The sequence below is a fragment of the Schistocerca gregaria genome, chromosome 1, assembly GCF_023897955.1.
Source record: "Schistocerca gregaria isolate iqSchGreg1 chromosome 1, iqSchGreg1.2, whole genome shotgun sequence".
In the NCBI taxonomy this organism is placed as follows: domain Eukaryota; kingdom Metazoa; phylum Arthropoda; class Insecta; order Orthoptera; family Acrididae; genus Schistocerca; species Schistocerca gregaria.
Window position 1 is genome coordinate 346,151,972 of NC_064920.1, and position 21,695 is coordinate 346,173,666.

General features: G+C 39.5%; 1 protein-coding gene across 1 annotated transcript in view; it reads left to right on the forward strand.

Annotated features, from left to right (window-relative positions):
- LOC126344762 (double-stranded RNA-binding protein Staufen homolog 2-like) overlaps positions 1-21,695 on the forward strand; it is a 222,343-nt gene that overhangs the window by 139,355 nt on the left and 61,293 nt on the right. Inside the window, exons 10-11 of the mRNA XM_050002045.1 lie at positions 1,371-1,526; positions 15,424-15,570. Coding sequence (XP_049858002.1) covers positions 1,371-1,526; positions 15,424-15,570 — 303 coding nt within the window. The remainder of the gene's footprint in view (positions 1-1,370; positions 1,527-15,423; positions 15,571-21,695) is intronic.

The window sequence follows — 21,695 nt, forward strand, 5'->3', positions numbered from 1 at the left end:
ATGCATAATTTAGTCCCATTATTTGGCAAATCTCTTGCAAAAGCTACTACCACACTCTTAACTTTTATAAGATATGGTAAAAGTACCCCAGTACACCATCAAAGAGTTTATGAAAGATATTTGACAAACATCTTTTACAGTGTAATAAGGGCCTTTTAAACTGTAAGTGTGTCCATCTTATTTTCATTGTGAAAAGTGTGACCACTAAAAATTCAGCTCTAAGAATAATTAATGATAAAAAGTGCTAACAATGATGAAATTGCAATGACAGCTAATGAAGTTTCACTTTTTTCCTCCCTCCTCCCTGATAAAAGGTCTCTTTGTCCTCTCCATTTCTTTCTATTTCGTAACACAGTAAGTGCTTTATTTACATGGTGGTGAGACTTCTGGAAAACTTGGAATTCTCAGATGACTTACATTTTGCTTGGAAAACTTGAGGAATTTCAAGAATTTTGTTTTTTAACCTAATATTGGAATTTGATTGCATTTAGCTTTGTAAATCACAAATTATAAAATACTTAATATTTCAAAGTTTCTCAATTATTTTAACATTAGTCCATGTGCAGACTGAAGTAACAAATGAAAATTTGTACTAAGGCCAGGATATGAAGCCAGCTCTCCTGTTCACTAGACAGATGCATTAGAACAGCCACCGTTGGCTGATGTGTGAATGGGAATTTGGATTGAGGAGAGAGGCATGTTAGGGTAGTCCATACAAGTGTGCAAAGCCACCTTGCCAAAGTGACATAGTGGTTAAAGCATCTACCTGTGAGCAGGACACCCAAATTCAAATCCCAGCTTTTGTACAAATTTTTATTTGTGACTTCAGTCTGCATATATGCATCATAGATCTTTGATGCTTGGAAAGGTCTCTGAATCATATAGTTTCAATTGTTTTATATCTGTTTTATACCGTGTGTATCTCCTAATGGTTATGAAATATTACAGGATATCATGATGGCAAACAGTTACATATATGTCACAGATATTAGAGCGACAATATTAATGTATTTTCAATCTCTCACTGAACATTGTTTGAACTGAGTCATTTTCACTGCCAGGTCGATTGTGGCGTAAAACTACATCTCTGCTCACAAAATTACTAACTTCTTGCACAGCATTCTTTGTCAGAACAGGAGACTGTTGACTATTGTCACTTCATGGTAAAATTTATTTCCTGAAAAACATTTTGATAACTTCTTGGAATCTTTATACGGTGGCTCATAGTTATGACAGCCCTCCTTTCTTAAATTAGAAATTTGCTTTCTTTTCTCTTACCCATGTGTACACAAAATAGCAAAACAATAACACTGCCAGCAAAATAGTCATCTCATTGTAATACGCAGTAGTGAATTTTATCTTTTCTGCAGTTATCAAAGAAGAGAGCAGCTGAGAAGATGTTGGAGGAACTGAAGAAGCTTCCACCTTCATCTCCAACCAACCTGACAACCAGCATGTCGAGGTTAAAACGCCGTGCAAATCCAGGCAAAAAGAAGACACGAAATCTAATTAAAGTTTACCAGCAGGTAAGAAAAACAAATTTTTATTGTGAATAGGCGTTATTCCTCCAGTATGCTTTAAGAATGTCATGTCCCAAAGCTCTTAAATATTTGAAAAGTGTCATGATTTACCTTCAAGAGCTGCTGATACAATTTATTTCTTAAACAACCTGTTTCGGTCCAGAGACAACCACCACAATCATAAAAACATTTATTTCCCATGTCACTCGTGCAGAACACAAAGCTGTCTGTAACCTGAGAAACAATCCAGATCTTATCAACCTTCCCACAGAGATTTCATCACTGTGGTCATAAATCTTGGTGATTTTTTGACTGATGGTCTCCACCACCTTTCCAGCATCTCGGCATGCAAACTTTATGACCATGATCCCATCCCAGAAATCCAACTGACTTCCAACAGCTCCTGAAGACCTTTTATCTGTCTCAAAATTTGACACCTGACTTCATCTCCCTTCTTACACCAGCAACCCCCTGCACACCTTGCTTTACCTACTCCCCAAACTACTCAAAACCAACCCCATAGATCTTAAAACTGGTTGTCCCATTGTGGCTGAGTATAATTCTCCCACAGAAAGTACCTCAGCGTATATTGACCAACCCCTCCAAACTATTATCCATAACTTTTCATCCTATATTCAAGACACTAATCACCTTCTTCACCACCTTTCAATAATTCCTATCCCTTTACCAGCAGGCTGCTTATTGGTACATTTCCCAAAATCGTCCTGCTGCCAAACACACCACTTCTTTTCTAATCCTCCTAGCCAGCCTCATCCTGACCAAATATTATTTTCACTTTTGAAGGCCAAATCTATAAACAAGTCTGTGGTACTGCCTTAGATACTGGCATGGCACCATCCTATGCCAACTTATTTGTGTGCTATATGGAGAAACCTTTCTTATTGAGCCGACATTTGAAACCCCTTATCTGATTCATATTCATTGATGATATTTTCGTGAACTGGGCTCGTGGCATGGACAACCTTTGCCCCCCCTCCCCCGCCACACACACGCGCACACACACACACCACACACAACACCTACTCCTAAATCTGCTTCACCTGATCTTTCTCAACTCACCAAACCACCTTCCTAGATTTAGTTCTCCACATTTCAGATGACTCCATAAATATGTCTGTCTGTACCACTAGCATCAACCACCAACAGAACCTTCACTTGACAGTTGTCACCTGTTCCATGTGAAAAAGTCTCTTTCATTACAACCTCTCCACAAATGGACGCCACATGGAAGGTGGTAATCTGGAATTGTCCAAATATACCTATAACTTCACCAGAGCATTTTTTAACAGACAGTATCCTATCCAGCTCAGCCATAAGCAGATCTCCTATGCTATTGCCTTCGCTGATGCCAGTAAACCTGTTAACCAGCCACCAACCAGCACTCTGATTGCCCAGTATCACCCTGGCCTGGGAAAGCTCAACGACATCCTTCACAAGGGATTCAACTAGCTCACGTTGTGCGCTGAGTTTAGGGATATCGTACCCAGAATTCTATCCACATCACCCAAAGTAGTGTTCCACGACTCACCCAGCCAACCTCACACTGGACTCGCATTCGGGCGGACGACGGTTCAATTCTGTCTCCGGCCATCCTGATTTAGGTTTTCCGTAATTTCCCTAAATCGTTTCAGGCAAATGCCGGGATGGTTCCTTTGAAAGGGCACGGCCGATTTCCTTCCCAATCCTTCCCTAACCCGAGCTTGCGCTCTGTCTCTAATGACCTTGTTGTCGACGGGACGTTAAACACTAACCACCACCACCACCCAGCCAACCTACATAATATCCTTGTCCATCCCTTTTACAATCCTATACCTCATGGTCATCGCTTTGTGGTTGGCTCAGGTGCAAGACCTGTTTCAGACACCCACTTGCCAGTGCCTACCACAGTCAAGTCACAGATATTTCCTATCCCATTAAAGACAGGGGCCATGTGTGAAAGCAACATGTTATATATAAGCTGTACTGCAATTACTGAACACCATTCTGTGTGGTCATGACAAATAACCAACCGTCTACTTATGTAATTGGCCACCACCGAACTGTGGCAAGTCACAGACTTGACCACCCAGTTGCCGAATGTGCTGCACACCACAGCATAAATTACTTCAACAGCTGTCTCTCATTACACTGGCTGTTTTGATACACCCTTCCAGCACTTGTTTCTCTGAACTATGCAGGTGGTAAATGTCTCCCGAGCATGTCCTGTGCTCTTGCAGTCCTCCTGGCCTAAACTTCCGCTAACCTTTTCCCCACTGCCTCACCTTACCTTTACCTTTCTTTCTTCTATCCACATCACTTCTTCCCTTTCAACTGCTTTCATTAATCAGTATTTTGCTAGAAAAAGAGCATGAGCTCGAATCGAAAGCTTTTCTGTGTGCTACACATTAATCGACCAGATGTGAGCAGCTGCCTTTCCCTTATTTTATGTGTTGTTCCATCCAGGAATTTCCATCATTATTCTACATGAGAGTCTCATAGCTCTTGTCACTTTTCAGAGGAAGCTACTGTGTGAGACAATACTGTCATTTTGTTGGTGGCAGACAGCCATTCCCAGTATTTCCATTTGATGTTATATTGAATGGCTGCACTCTCTAAACGTGAATGAATACAAGTGAATATCCACAACAAAGAGAAAGAACCTGATAGGACCCCTTTACAAAACCACTGATAAATTTGTGGAGTATGTCACATTATTCTAACATTTAGGGGTACATCAACATTAAATAAGACAGACTTATGAAATTGGTGTGTGAGAGGGTTCTGGGAAAGTGCAGTACACCTATATAGAGAAACTTATATGTGACACTAGTGAGGTGTACAGTACAGTACCGCTCCATGGCTTGCTTTCATTATCAAGTAATAATGACAACAGACATTGGACAAAAACAAAGAGGCATTGCTATTGTCATACAAGAGCAATAAGATCCTGTTACACATTCACACACATTTCACTGATTTTACTACTTCGAGTCATTGGTCTGTGTTTGATCTTCTGTACATTGCAGTTTTGCATCCATGTCACTTGTAGCATAGACTCGAATACATCTCAACAAAAAGCAGAACAGCACCATACTCTATTGTCAGTTAACTGCAAAGACTTTTTGCATTTACTTCCACATGAAGCATTAAATTTCTTCGAGTTATGCTGATTCCTGACATTGCATGTACATCTACATACATACTCTGCAAGTCATCATACAGGGTGTGGCAGACAGTACCCTGTACTCACACATAAGTCAGCTTCAAGTCCCAGTTGTCCTAAATTTTCTGAAGTGTTCCTCAAAAACAACATAGCCTTCTCTCCAGGGATTCCCTTTTGAGTTCCCAAAGCATCTCCATAATAAAGTGTGTTATTCGAACATACCAGTAACAAATCTACCAGCCTGCTTGTGAATTCAGGATGCATATGCCATGGGCAACTGGAAAATCTGGGAACAACACTGGAATTTTTTCATCTGGAATAAAACCAGGAATTCTTCATTTTTTAGTTTTCACATAAATTTTTGACATTTTGACTGGTAAGAACTGATACCGTATCAAAGAATTTTACTTTAGCCCACTACTACAGCAGTAAAACCTAAAACGAGAGAATAATACCAAAATAAAACTTTACTTGCAAAGAAAATACACCATGTACAACATCAAAACATAGTACACACACAAGTGTCTGACAATATTAAAAATGTATTAAAGGCCTTAGGATAAAGACTATGCAAATACTTGATAACAACTAACTGCTCTCAGTGAGTGTGGCTGTTTACATTGTTAACAGGTTACAAGAAAATATTGTGAATGGTGGTCTGAGAAGCATTACTTTCAAATTAAATTTCTTTTTATGCAAGATGAATTACGTTGTGTCAGAGAATATGCAATGAATTTCTTACAGCACGGGAAAATTTGACTCCCATTCAAAACTTTCAGGACCAGACACTTAGAAAACTTTTGGATCCTGAAGACCAGCCATTCATGCCATTATTTGAAATTTTACTGATTCATTTGTGTTTGGTGTATCTTAAAAAGTAACACACGCTAAAAGAGATCAAGCTTCAAGGGTAGTTTTTCGTATTTATTTTAGTTCTTTCTTAGATTACAAATGTGCAGTAACGATGAGAAAAGTATAATTATCCTTGTAACTGGCTTTTTTACAGAGAAGTTGAAGTGTTGTGGCATGCAGAGAGACTTGCAATTAGAACGATACCAGTTTGCTTCTTTTTCGATTGTTTTGCCAGTGAATTGTCTCATCTTCTCCAAACTACTCTTAACATTAGCTGCTGCTTCTCTTGAAGCAGTTCTGTGAATAGACAACAGAAGGCAGCACGTGTCAAGCAACAGGAAGTGGGATGCCCATGCTTTTCTCTCATACAAAATGAGTTAAGTTTTCAAGTGATAGGTGGCTTGCATGTTGAGAAAACCATGGCCTTGCACTATGCACTTGGTCTCCAAAGTGTTGAGTGTAAAACGAGAACGTGTGCAACTACTATGTTCACAGCTCTAAAAAATGCTCTGGGTCAGGAAAAAAAAAAAGTTGATGCATGGCTTAATTGTCAAAAGTGCATCAGTTACCCTTGTATTTTTTTCCTTTCAATTATCTTAGATATCTTAGAATAAGAAAGAGATTTTCTTCAGTAAAATATTCAGTCAATTCTTAAAATCCCCACCCCTCCATTGATTAACAGTGACGTTGCTATTGGCTGACTATATCAAATGTCCTGTGTTCTGAATATCTAATGTTACTGGCTGGCAAGATCATGGGACATGACGTTTGGGTGACAGCAGTGCTATCTCAATAGCTTCGGAAGCTACTTTGCTGTATTTGGTCGAATTAATGCAGTGTACACCTTGCTGCATATCAAAGATCTTTACAAAACTCGTTTCCTGCAAAGTTTCATTTAGTAAAGAGATGAGAAGTTCTACAACAGTGTATAAAACCTGTACCACTGACCATTCAACCGTAACACTTGCAGATAAGTTGTACAGCTCCAAGGGAAAATATATTGTCACTTAACATAGGAAAAAATGTACTTTCACATGAGTGAATAGTGTATTTTCAGCCAGGAAAAGTACATAGATTTTTTTTGTCTTGTCCACATATACACCCTGTAATTGCTTCAATCTTTCTATAATCCCACCAGATATGGATCCCAAACACTCAAACATTACTCAAGATTGTGTCACACTGGTGTTTTATTGAGGTCCTCTTTACAGATGAACCACACTTTGCTGAAATTCTTCCAATAAACCAAAGTCTACCATTTGACTTCCATATTACAATCCTTACATGCTCATTCCATTTCATATCGCCTTGCAACGTTTTGCCTAGATATTTAATTGAGGTCACTGTATCAAGCAGCACACTACTAATGCTGTATTCAATCATTACACATTGTAACTTAGATTTTTCTACATTTAGAGTTAACTGCCATTAATCACCCCAAGTGAAAATTATCCTTAAGTCATCTTCTATACTCCGACAATCATTCAACGATGACACCTTCCCGTAACCGTAGCATCAGCAGCAAATTGCTTCTCACCCTGTCTACCAGATCATATATGTACCAAGTGGGAAAGTGCCGGTAGACAGGCACAATAAAATAACACACAAACACACACACAAAATTTCTAGCTTTCGCAACCAACGGTTGCTTCTTCAGGAAAGAGGGAAGTCTTGGAATCTTTGTTTTTAATATATTTTTCCCATGTGGAAGTTTCTTTCTATTTTATTTAGATCGTATATGTATATAGAAAATATCAGCTTTCTGACAATACCCTTGTCTCCAATGAACATTCGCAGTCGAGGACAACATACTTAGTTCTCTTATTTATCCCTTTGGTGACAAAGCCCGAACGTAGCTTGGACCGCAACTTCATGTTAAAAAGACCCCACCTGAGCATATATTGGACTTTGGTTTTCTTGGTGTGTGTGCCACGTATTGCATGAAAACTGGACTCATTTCATATGAGAACAATGTAGACACATCTTGCAACCAGCCCCTTTACTGGTGCTGCCTTCCGTTGTCAATTTCTTGAATTATTTTGAAAGAAACATTAGCAGATGTAATAGCTGCAATCGTAAATGGCTGAGCCAATATGGTCGCATTGGCGTAATTTCATGCGTGTACTCATTAGGTTTTGCAGTTTTGTGTAATTCTTCTACAAATATGTAATGTTTGTTGAGTGAGAAAGAAATTTTGAAAGCTCAAAGGGAAGAAATTGCTCAGCAACTCACCTTTCACAGGGAAGATAATTGTAGGTACTTCCTTCAAAATTATTTTAAAATTTGCAGCCTTGGAGATATATCAATTCCGTATGTGCAGTAGCACTTTAAATAACAGCATAAATGGCCAGTTTCCTAGGCCCAAGTTCTGGCCAGTCTCCGAAGTGTTAAGAGGTCTCCAAGACGCTCACGTACCTGGGAACCTTCATTAACAGTCTGTGGGGCACCATGTCAAATATTTTTGGGAAACCTAGGAATATGAAATCTGCTTGTTGTCCGTCATCCATAGGTCTCAGAATATTATGAGAATAGGACAAGATGAGTTTCACTGAACAATGCTTTCTAAAACTGTGCTGATTTATGGCCAGAAGCTTTTCCATCTTGAGGAAATTTATTTTACCCAGACTGAGAATGTATTAAAGAATTCTGCAGCAAATGAATGTTAAGGATGTTGGTTTCTGATTTTGAAGATATATTCTTTTACTCTTCTTACATACTGGAGCCACCTGCACTTATGTTCAGTCCGTTGAGACTTGGCACTGGGAGAGGGATTCATGATAATTGCAAGCTAAGTAAGGAGTCATTGCTGTAGAGAAATCTTTCTAAAACCAAGTTGAGATTCCAAATGGACCTGATGACTTATTTGTTTTCAACTCTTTCTGTTGTTTCTATCTGTCGAGGGTGCCTATTAACAGTGTTCTCATGATGGAAGTCAGTGTGATGGTCAAATTTGGTATGTTTGTACAACACTTGTGCATGAGCAGTTTCTCAAACACAAAGTTTAAGACTTGAGTTTTCCTTTTGCTATCTCCTACTGCCACACCAGACTGACCAATGATTTCATGAGACTGTCTTCCTGTATGCTTAGCAGTTAATCTATAGGCATCCCAGTGTATCCTCAGTAGGTTAAAGCCCCCCTCCAACTAATATTGTATGGTCTGTATATTTCTGCACTACTGACTGTAGACTTTCTTTGAATGACTCCCGGACTGTCACAGCAGAATTGCATGGTGAGTAAAAACATCCAGCAATTAAACTTGGTTAGCAGCTCCTGCCAGACCAACAGCATTTCAGAGTAAAGAGTTCAATTTGTGAGTTGTAACAAGCTTCTAATAACAAAAGTGACTTACAGTTTTATTTATTGTGCACATTTCAGTGTAAAATCTGAAATGTCATGTATATTTGTGTTTCTAGTAGCCGCAGTTTTGTGTTTTAACTATTGTTTAGTGCATGTTTCTTCCCTTTTTTGTGTCAGGTGTTTTTTTATGTGAAAGAAGTCAGTCAAAACCGCAGAACTCATTAGTTGATCAGCAGCTCGTGTCTAGGCAGCAGCACTTGAGAGCACAGCATTCCATTTGTCAGTTCCATCTTTTAAATCACAATTTATTCTATAGTTTGTCCAACTTTAGTATGGATAGGAACTGTGATTCGTGTGTTCAGATGTGAGCTCTGTGGTGACCCTTTCCTTGCAGCTCCAGGCAGCTCTGGTGTCAGTCACGCAACTTGGGATTGTTGCCAGTGGTCATTGTTGTAAGGTCTGGACATGAGGATGCAAGATACATCCAACCTGTGTCACTATTGCGACCGCCTAGGAATTGAGGATGATCCCCTCATCCTTGGCTGATGTGGAGGTCATTTGAAGATGTGGTAGATGGCGAAAGACTTTCCGGGAGGCTGATTGAAGGGCCTCCCTGGTTCTTCTGACGAACAGATTTCGGGTGCTATCTGTGGCCCTAAAAGTTCCTGAAGCAGATGAGGTCACTTGGTCTGTCCTAGAGGAAGCCTCTTGTCCCGCAGTGTTAGGTTGGGTTGGGTTGTTTGGGAGAAGAGACCAAACAGCGAGGTCGTCGGTCTCATCGGATTAGGGAAGGATGCGGAAGGAAATTGGCCTTTTCCTTTCCAAGGAACCATCCTGACATTTGCCTGGAGCGGTTTAAGGAAACCATGGAACACTTAAATCAGGATGGCCGGATGCGGGATTAAACTGTCGTCCTCCCGAATGCGAGTCCAGTGTGCTATACCACTGCACCATCTCACTCGGTCCCACAGTGTCTGAGGATTCACAGTGAGTAGGATTACAGGAAGACAGAATTGACTGCAGGTATAGAGCTGAGTTGAGGGTCTGAATCAGAGGCTCATATGGTTCTGTGACAGTGTAGGTTGTAGATTTCTCAGCTTGGCCATAGGATGGTGGGGTTTCAGGCTAACAGCTCAGGTGTCCACTACATTCAGGAGGCTGCTACCCGGTTATCAAGGGCCTTGTGGAATGGATTGGGCAGTGTTTTAGGTTAGAAGGTCTTGGGAAAGTACAGAAAAGACTTCATATTCAAAGGGTGCAGGATGAACATGGGGAGGGTAGACATAGCGGCAGTCAGTATTATAATTGTAAAATGTCGTAACTGTGATGTGAAAGAACCAGAGCTCCAAGTACTAATAGGAAACACTGAAGCTCAAAGTAATTACAGGTACTGAAAGCTGGCTAAAACTGGAGATAAGTTCAGCTGAAATTTTTACAGAGGACCTAAGAGTGTTTAGAAAGGATATAATAAATACAGTTGACGGCAGTGTCTTTGTTTCTGTGAGTTTTGGTAGAGGCTGTCCTTGACAACTGGAATAAATTAATGATTGGTTCCTTTTTGTCGACCCTTGCTGAGACGATACTGTTGTTAGGTATTTCAAACAAAACTTGAGTCTCATCACAAATCGGTGCCTTGCTCGTACACTTGTAGTTGCTGTTGACTTTAATCTCATTTCGATTTATTGATGGAAGTACATATTCAAAGCAGGTAGAAGATATAAAACATCGTCACAAATTTTACTAACTGCTTTCTCCGAATGGTAGTAGAAGTCCATTCAAAGTGTAAATGGTTGTAAAAACATACTTGAGCTCTTAGCAACAAATAAACCTGAGCAAATAGGGAGCATCATGACAGATACAGAGATTAGTGACCACAAGATCATTTTAGCAAGACTGACCACTGCAACATCCAGATCCACCTAAAGTAAACATGAAATAAATGTGTTTCAAAGGCAGATTGACGCCTTCCTAATAACTGGTCTCCATCCAAACTATCTATTTCAGTGTAGATGAGATGTGGCTTGGATTCAAAGAAATAGTATGTGAGACAATTGAGAGATTTCCACCAAATAAATAAAAAAGATATCCCCCCATGGTACATGAAACAGGTTAGAACACTATTGCAGAGACAACGAAAAATAGCATGCCAAATTTAAAAGAGCACAAAAATCTCGAAGATTGGCAATTTTACTGAAGCTCAAAACTTAGTGCCACCTTCAATATTAGATGCATTTAATAGCTTCCACAAAGAAACTCTGGTCTCAAAATATAACAGAAAATCCAAAGAGATTCTGGTTGTACGTAAATTACACCAAAGGTAGGATATAATCAGTATTTCACTGTACGAGATCAATGGTAATGTAAACAATAAAAGTGCCACAGAAGCAGAGTTATTAAACACAGTTTTCTGAAATTTTTTCATCAAAGAAGACTAAGCAAATGTTCCAGAACTCGAATTGAAAGCAACTGCCAACATGAGTAACCGGGACATAGAGATCCTCAGTTTAGCAAAGCAGCTTAATTCACCTAATAAAACAAAGGCCTCTCGTCCAGACTGTATTCCAGTTAGGATCCTTTCAGAGTGTGCCGATACAACTGCTCACTTGACGAAAAATCCATACCAAAAGAGCTGAAAGCTGCACAAATCACACCAATACTCAAGAAAGCAATAGGATTTTGGGAACATATACTGTGTTCGAACAGTTTCCATTACCTTAGAGATAATGGCCTATTAATACACAATCAGCATGGATTCAGAAAAGATCGTGCTTGTGGGACATAACTTGCTCTTTATTCGCACTAAGTATGAGTACTATCAACAGGAGATCTCAGATTGATTTCATACTTCTAGATTTCCAGAAGGCTTTTGACACCATTTTTCACAGGACACTTATAATAAAACTGTCTGCGTACAGAGTATCACTTCAGTTGTGCAACGAGATCCAAGATTTCCTGTTGGAAAGGTCACAGTATTTGGTAATAGACATAAAATAATTGATTAAAACAGAAGTTTTAGCCAGCATTGCCCCAGGAAGTGTTAATCCTTATCAGCAGGAATGATTTAGGAAATAATCTGAGCAGCCCTCTCTGTTTGCAGATAACACTGTCATTTACCTTCTAGTAAAGTCACCATAAAATCAAAACCAACTCCAAAATGACTTAGAGAGAGAATATCTGAATGGTGTGGAAAGTGACAGTTTTCAGTGAGACTGATCACATTGATAATGTGGGGAAAGCAAACCAAAGAATATCTTTTATTGCAGATCACTTTAGAAGATGCAACAGATCTACTAAAGAATTGCGTACTTACATTTGTTTGGTCTCTACTAAGAGTATTGCTGTGTTGTATGGGATCCTTACTAGATAGGATTGATGGAGGGCATCGAAAAAATTCAAAGAAGGGCAGCTCATTTTGTATTATTGCAAAATAGAGGAGAGAGTGTCATTGATATGGTAAGCAGTTGGGAAGACAATCATTAAAACAAAAGTTTAGGTATTTTTCGTTGCAGCAAGATATTTTCACAAAATTTTAGTCACCAATTTTCTCCTCCGAATATGAAAACAATTTATTGTTGCCAAACTACATAGGGAGAAATAATTATCATCTTAATATAAGAGAAATTAGTGTTTATATAGAAAGATTTATGTGTTAATTTTTCCTATGTGCTGTTAGTGAGTGAAACAGTAGAGAAATAGTCTGAAGGTGGTGCAAAAAACCCTCTAGTGTGAACTGCAGAGTATTCATGTAAATGTAGATGAGCATAATTCCACATTGACCTATTATACATGATCAGATAACTTCACTGTCACACTCAAATTAGACCTCAATATACTATACAATATTTTTGTCAACTGCTAGGAGCACTCCCCTCTTGTGGCATCTAATCTGTCGTTCGAATATATTTTCCATAAATTGCAGAGTATCTCAGAGCTTTCTACTTAGGGTTTCAGCCAGCTCTCTATTCTGAGAATAATTTGAGTATGAGAAATTTCCTGGAGGTCAGTAAATTTGAAACTTACCAGTTAATTCAGGACCTTAATTCTGAATACTTCTACAATGTACTGATAAAATTTTGGCAGATGAAGTGTCTTTTCTCTGAATGCGGTCTGAATTTGCTGTCCGCCTATCAACTGGTGAGTGTTCATCAGAGAATCTCAAACGATGGTGCATTCAAATCTTCCCTCCCCCCCCAAAACTCGGGTCCAAAAACCTGCAGGCAAGACTGTCACAGGTCACAGAGTTGACAATGCCTTTGGTTGAGACTCTTCACTCGGCTTCAAACCAAAAGACCATGGTCAACTGTGGGAACAACGCTGCAAATTGCGAGCTCTGCTTACACCTGTGTGTGAAGTGAGCAGCCTTCACCACTTCTGCAAGCCGCCTGTATAAACTGACAATAACTTCAGAGCCCAAGCGACAGGCATTTTTATGTCGTCATGAGCCGCAACTTCGTAGACGACTGTACCCTGCATACTCAACAGCCTCCTCCACATCTTGGATGAAGCTACCCTACTTTTTTTTTCAGCGCTGAATACTATTTCTAAGGGCCTCCACAACATGCCTAACAGTGGAGATCCTGATAATTAGCAAACCCTTGCCCTTGTGTCCCTGCTGAAGGAATGGCCACACAGCCACTCACAGGGCAAATAGGCAAGACCAGATGCCAGTCTGCCAGTATCCTCCTCAAGCGAGACAGAGTGCTTTTACCCCCACTGCTCACCCTGCTGTGAGAGTGAATCCACCACATTGTGTACACTAGGAAGTGCCTCAGCAGCAGAGCCCATGGGCAAAACAAGTGACACCTGAGATGTCCCATGTGAGAGGCATATTCTCTGCTCCTGTTGCACACCAGACAGCAGTCGGAAGATAGCTCATTGTAGCCAAAATTGCATTCAGCTGCTCGCAAACTGCGTCCGTGTCCGCACACAATCTGCACACATCCTACCCATGCTGTGCAACTAGCTGAAGAAATAAACTATGAAACCACAGAAAGAAACATAGATATGCAACTTAGAAAGAAAGTAAGTGAGAGAGAGTACATTTCCACTTTTCTCTCTGTCCCTGTTTCTCTCTTAGTTCCCCATTACATACAACAGCTACCATATGCTAATAGTTAGCAGAATAGTGTATATTTCCTTATGTGATGCATTTAGTAATACTAACTCTCAGATGAATAGTTTGTATTCATGGAATACTACAAGTGAATTATTTGTTTAATACTCAGACTCATAGAGTAATACTAACTCTCAGATGAATAGTTTGTATTCATGGAATACTACAAGCGAATTATTTGTTTAATACTCAGACTCATAGAGCTAAAATTGTGCTCTCTTGGATTGTCTAAATAAAGAGAACCTCAAATCTTTTTAAGGCTAAAATTTTACAGATCAAGTGGATCCTAAAATGCATTCCTTGAAGTGAAGAACTAACAGACATTAATTTTTTATTGACATATTCAGTTTGCACTGTATACCATCAGCTGTGAAGCTCATAGCAACCATTCAAAGTGATATATGTCTTTTTACAACTAAATTCATGTACAGAACTGAACTCTGGTTTCAGAATCATTTGGCTCTATAGTCCTTACATGTTGTTGGTGAGAGGAAGGAGTATAATTGCTATTCCTTCAATACACTCCAGTACACTCCTCACTGTGTTCTTCAGAGAGAGAGAGAGAGAGAGAGAGAGAGAGAGAGAGAGAGAGAGAGAGAGAGAGAGAGTCCCATAGGCTATTTAACGAGTGCTTTTTGCAAATCTTCACCCACACAAACCACCACCTGCTCCTCAATGTCACTCTACTAATGATTCTCTCTAGAGAAGTATATTTCTTCCTTCCACTTACGTCTTGCCGAATTAAATAAATTAGAGCTTGTAAGGAGCGCTATCGATTGTCATTCTTCCTACACACCAATTCACGGATGGTACAAGGAAGGGAAGAATTAATAGCGATGCCAGAGCTATTTCCCACCACACACTATAAGGTAATTTGTGGAGAAAACACATAAATATATGGGAACTTTGGCTTGAACCACTCGCGTTTTCTCGTTACGTATATTTGGCTTTCCGGACACTACACCTTGCTGCACCCTACATCAGATGACTGTTTGCACAGAGTACTCAGAACAAGTAATGGTCCATCTTTGGCTACCAATTATGAACTGTTAACAGTTTTGAACTCCATGAACACATTACAAATAGTTTTGTATTATTTTTTAAGTTAGCTCCCCATCAAAAGAGATTCTGCAGTACAAATCATTAGTCTCTGTATGTACTGAAATCTATGCCCAACTATAATTTTACAGGGTTATACCCATCCTTTTACTGAACAGCAGACGATATAAACATTTTCTATTCTTGCAGTAAAGTGTCAGCTTTCCAATTACAACAGGCAGTTTGTATTACTATAGCCTGTGGGTTTATTTTTTTGCATATCATTGCAAGTTCAAATGCGTACAGACATAGTTTTAACTGTAATCATTGTTTGCTGAATGTTTTAAGAACTGAATGGCTTTCAGTTTCTTGTTAATTGATAGTCAGTTGAAACTTGAAATGTGTGTATAATGCTATTTTTAAATGATTTTACCTTTAGGAACAGAAAGGAGAGCCTGAATACGGTGAAGATATCCATCCTGTAACACGTTTGATTCTGATACAGCAAGCAAAAAAGATGCGAGAACCAGTGTATACATTGGTGGAAGAGCGCGGAGTACCCCGTCGAAGAGAATTTGTCATGGAGGTGAGATGTTTCTACACGGTTGATTGGAAAAGATGTATCAAACTTTATTTTAAGCTTTCTTTTTTGAAATTTACGTAAGTAGCATTTTAAAACAGTATTGCAGACTGTGACAACCATTCCCATTCCCATACTTAAAAAATAAAATAAATAAATAAAACCTACGACGATGTAGATGCATAGTATCCATGCGTTGGAGGTGCATTATGTGATTAGTTTTAACAAATCTTGCTAGTAATATGTTAGATAATGTCATTGCTTTTGTATTACACCTCTTTTGCAATTTTGGTTTTGTAGTCACTGAGCCTTCTCCAAAATATGTTGTACAAATGTTGTTTGAAATTGCCTTGTAGGCACTTCAAGGCATATTTACATTTAATAATTAGTTGGAGTTCTTGAACTGTGCAACAAAGGTCAGTGTTGCTATTCCCAAAAATGTATATATGTAAAATTAGATTTTTCTATTTCTTTTATAGCTGTTCAATCATTGGGATTGTAAACTACAAAGAGCAGTGGCATAGCAAGTGAGAGCCTTCAGTATGACAACACGTGCAGCTGCCAAATAGATAGCTGGGTTTATTTTTAAATGTCCTGTTACATGTTGAAAACAAAGCAGTTTCAATTTCTAATATGTACTACTGTACTTGAAACTTATGCTCACAAGAATGAATCAATATTTTTCCATTTAAGTAGCCACAAATGCAAATTTAACAATTACTGCCCATGAAAACAGAACATTTTGCAGAAGTCAATTATATGGTAGAATGTGTCATATGCACTTAGGTAAGTGAAGTGTTACGGTTAACACATGCGCACGAGAAGAAATTGGTAATGCTGTTCCCATTTAAATGGTCAAGCTCTCGGCTCATTATTACAGCTCTCGACTGTGATGTCTACAGAGCAGCAAATTAAGTGCTTATCCTTTCCTAGGGTTTCCACGTAGTATATTTATTAAATTTCGTGTGTGTTTCTCTGTTTGAGAGGGTTATTCTCACATTTTCGTAGGTGTAAATTCATTCGGTCTTCAGCACAATAGTTGCTCACTCAACAGCCAGCTACTTAGCTCTTTATCACATCAGCACCCATTGGTGACACATCAGAAGGGTAGCAGGTCACATATCTAGGATTGTCTGCTTTTATAGTTCACTTATTCAGCTAGTCTTGCTAGAATGGGTAGGATGTGTGGATGCAGGAGGAGCCGACCGCAGTTTGCGAAAAGCTGAATGTGCTATTGGCTATGGTGAGTCACCTTCAGGCTCCTGTCTTGGGCTGAGCGGTGGCAGGACATCTGATGTGTCACATGGGACACCTCAGGTGTCACTTGTTTTGCCCATGGGCTGTGCTTCCAAGGCACCTCCTAATGCACATGGCGTGGTGGATCTGCCTTCTCAGCAGGGTGAGTGGTGGGTGGTAATGCATTCACTTCACTTGAGACGCAGGGCCAATGTGGAGACTGGCTGCCTGGCTTTGCCTATTCGCCCTCTTAGTGTACAGATGGCCGCTCCTTCAGCAGGGTCTGAGCAAGCACGGGAGGGGGGTTACTGGTTATTGGGAGCTCTAAAGTTGGGCGCATTATGGAGCCCCTTAGGCAGATAGCGTTCAGGACTGGAAAGAAAGCCTATGTGCCTTCCCTATATCTGCTAGACGATTCATCTGAGATGTGGAGGATGACTTGCCGGTGGCTTTCGAGCATGCAGGGTGCAGTCATCTGCAAGTTGTGGCTCACATCAGCACCAGTGAAACCTGTCGCATGGTTCCTGAGACAATCCTCAGTTCGTGCAGTTGGCTGATGGAGATGGTGAAAACTGTTGGTCTCGCATGCGAGGTGCAAGCAGAGCTCACAATTTGTGGCATTGTTCCCAGAGTTGACTGGGGTACTTTGGTTTGGAGCTGAGTGTAGGGTCTCAACCAAAGGCTTTGTTGACTTTGTGACGGTCTTGGCTGTAGATTTCTAGGCCTGCATTATTGTGTGAGGATTTATAAGACTCCCCTTGATAGGTCAGGGGTGCACTATACAAAGGAAGCAGCTACTCGAGTAGCAGAGCACTTGTGGAGTGCACGTTAGGGTTTTATAGGCTAGACGGTAGTTTGAGGGCTCTGATGAACTCTCGCCAGTCGATTCACAGTGAGGGAAGTCGAATCGCATTCCGAATAAAGACAGTTTGACTGTTGCAATTTTATCCATAAACTGTTGAAGTATTTGTTACAAAGTTCCCGAATTTACTGCCCTCCAGGGAAGATCTCACATTCAGATTATTCTTGTGACTGAGAACTGGCTGAAATTTGAAGTGGAAAGCTCTGAGACATTTGGCAAGTCGTGGAATGTATATCAAACAGACAGAGTAGAGGCCGTAGGAGTTTGAGTTTTCATTGCAGTTGACAAAACTATTGTTTCTATTGAGGTTGAAGTTGAGTGACAGTGAAGTCATCTGGTCACGTACAACAGATGTAGGTGAAACTAAGTTAATTGTTAAATGTTTTTACTGGTCACCCGATTCCGCTGTGGCAGTTATAGCATCATTCAAAGAAAGTCTATGGTCAGTAGCGGTAAATACTCAGATCATGCAATACTTGTTGGAGGCAACTTTAACCTGCCGAGTATAGACTGGGATGTCTATGGATTCTTTGTGGGTGGGTGGGTGGGGGTTTGGGGGGTGTAATAGGCAGACAGTTACACGAAATACTTTTAAACATGTTTCCTGAAAACTGTCTAGAGCAGCTGGCTTAGCAGCCCACATTCAGTGGAAATATCTTATACCTTGTAGCGACAAACGTGTCAGACTTTATCGACAATGTTAGTATAGCAATGGGGATTAGCAGTCATGATGTTGTTATAGCGATTATGATTTTGAAAGTTAATAAATCAGTCAAAAATGCTAGGAGAGTGTTTCTGGTAGATAGGGCAGATAAGCAATTATTAACATTTTACTTAGACAGTGAATTGGCTTCACTCAGTACCAGTAAGATGGATGTAGAAGAATTATAAGCAAAATTTAAGCAGACTGTAAATGGTGATCTGGAGTGTTACATACCTAGTAAGTGGATAGTGGATGCAAAAGATATGCCATGGTTTAATAACAAAATTCGTAAGATACCTAGGAAGCAGAGGCAGTTGCACTCTAGGTTCAAAAGGGGATGCACAAACGAAAACAATCGAAGTTGGTAGAGATTCGTGCATCTGTGAAAAGATCTATATGTGAAGCATGCAACAACTACCACTGTCACACCATAACAAAAGATCTGGCAGAGAACCCAAGAAAATTCTGGTCATATGCAAAATCACTTTCATTCAGTCCCTTGTTTACCAGTGAAGCGATTGAAGACTGCAAAATGAATGCTGAAGTTTCAAATTTCACGTCCAAGAAATCATTCAAGCATGAGAACCGTACAAACATACTGTCATATGAGCACCGAACAAACTCTCGTAAGGATGACATAGTAATAAACATGCCTGGCATAGAGAAGCAACTTAAAAGATTTGAAAACAAAGTAAATCACCAGATCTGGATGGAATCCCAGTTCGATTTTACAAAGAGTACTCTACAGCATTGGCCCCTTACCTAGCTTGCATTTATCGTGTATTTTCATCCAGCACAAAGTCCCAAGCAACTGGAAAAAGTGCAGGTGACTCCAGTATTTAAAAAAGGTAAAAGAATGGACCCGCAAAATTACAGGCCAATATCCCTAAATTCTGTTTGCTGCAGAATCCTTGAACACATTCTCAGTTCAAATACAATAAACTTTCTTAAGGCTAAACAGCGTACATCCATGAATCGGCACAGTTTTAGAAAGAAGCTCTCGTGCGAGACTCATCTTGTCCTTTTCATACATGATGTACTGAGAACTGTGGAGGAAGGACAACAGGCCAATTCCGTATTTCTAGATTTGCCCCAGTGCAGGCTGTTAACAAAGGTACAAGCATTTGGAATAAGTTCACAGATATGTGAGTGGGTCGAAGACTAATTAAATAATAGAACCCAGTAGGTTGCCCGGGATGGCGAGTATTCATCAGAGACGAGGGTATCGTCAGGAGTACCCCAGGGAAGTGTGATAGGTCCACTGTTGCCCTCCGTATGCATAAATGATTTGACAGACAGGGTGGACAGCAGTCTGCCGTTGTTTGCTGATATGCTGTGGTGTACGGTAAGGCATTGAAGTTGAGTGACTATAGGAGGATACAAGACAAAATGGAAAAACGGAAATTAATGTGGATGTGGAGGAACAGCAAACCTGTAATGTTTGGATACAGTATTATTAGAGTGTAGCTTGACACAATCGAGTCATTTAAATATCTGGACATAATGTTGCAAAGTGATATGAGGTGGAACGAGCATGTGGAAACTAAGATATGGAAGGCAAATGGTCGACTTTGGTTTATTGGGAGAATTTTAGAAAAGAGTGGTTCACCCATAAAGTAGACTGTGTGTGGGATGCTGGTGCTATCTATTCTTGAGTACTGCTTGAGTGTTTGGGATCCGTACCAGGTTGGATTGAAGGAAGACAATGAAGCAATTTAAAGGAGCCCTGCTAGATATGTTACTGGTTGGTTTGAATAAAACTAGAGTGTTACAAGGTGCTTCGAGAACTCATGCAAATCCCTGGAAGGAATGCGGCGTTCTTTTCAGGAAACGCTGTTAAGAATATTTAGAGAACCGACATTTGAAGCTGGCCACCAAAAGATTCCACTGCTGCCAGCATACATCTCACGTAAGGAGCACAAAGATAATATACGAGAAATTAGGGCACATACGGAGGCACACACAGTCGTTTTTCCCTTGCTCTGCTTGCGAGTGGAACAGGAGAGGAAATGACAAGTAGTGGTAAAGAGTACCCTCCACCACACACCTTACAGTGGCTTGCAGACCTTCTATGTAGATAGAGATGCAGATATGAATTTTTCTTAAAAAGGTAAAAATTACAATATACAAAAATAATGCATTGCACAAATGTCATGTGTGCTATGCACATGTGTAACACATTGGAAAACCATTTTACCATGGCTAGAAATGTAAAAGATAATGGCAGTTTTTGCTTTTTTTTTAAAAAAAAGTAGTATTCATCAAGTGGTTAGTAGTATTATACAGTACCTTAATAGAAAGAAATTTAATTATCAATTTCCTCAATAAGATGTAGATGTAGTGAGATGTCTGGTTTGGCAAACAACACACTCCTGCTGAACTGTTTGGATAGATTTGTTTCTGGTGTCTATATCCATCAGCAGTTACTCAAAGGGAAGATTAAAGAGTGCAAGGAAAAAAATGTGGAAATCGAACAGAAATCTCCATTAAGTTACTGCATTAAAAGTTTTGTGGTAGGATAAGGTTTTACAAGGTGATATTGATATATACTTTACTTTATTCTGATTTATCACCACAGTTTCTTAATCAGAAAAACCAACTGGTAAAAATTAGAATAAGGTGTATGAGAATAACATAAGATTTCTTGGCTATTTGTTTATTTCAATTGGTTTCAACTGAAATGTGTAAGGAAGCAATAAGTTTACAACTGCTAATCTTTACAATAGTTTGAATTTTCCAAATTGCTTGCACTGATAACTTTTAGAAACTCAATTAATGTTAACAATCTTTCATAGCAGCATGCAATCTAATTGAGGTACCACTTGTCACTTCGTACAGTCCTACGTAAATTTTGTACAAGTAAAATTTTTAATCACATTTTCTGCAAGCCCCTCTTCATTTCTCTTACCAAGATCTTCTCTCACCTAGACATCTTCCAGTAGGAGCTTTTCCAGATTCAGATTCAGTTAAATAAGTTAGCTAGTGCATCAGATTGGGGAACATTCTTCGAAAATCACCTTCATGTTACTTTGGTCAAGCTTCTGAATACCTATGCTCATTTCCTTGCAAGTCTTTAAAAGTATCTGTTGTTATTGTTCACTCTTCTTTAAATTCCTTCTTACAGACAATGGATCTATTTGAAATTATGCAGCTTTTCCTCAGAATTGCTCCGTGCATATCTACATTTTGAGAACCACAGTACCATGGTGTAGTTCTTATTGCCACTGTAACCATTTCTGCTTGCATATTCTGAGACACACTATTTATCTACCATCTGAAGAAATGTTATTTAATTAATAAATGATACAAGTTTACTATAAACAACCTATC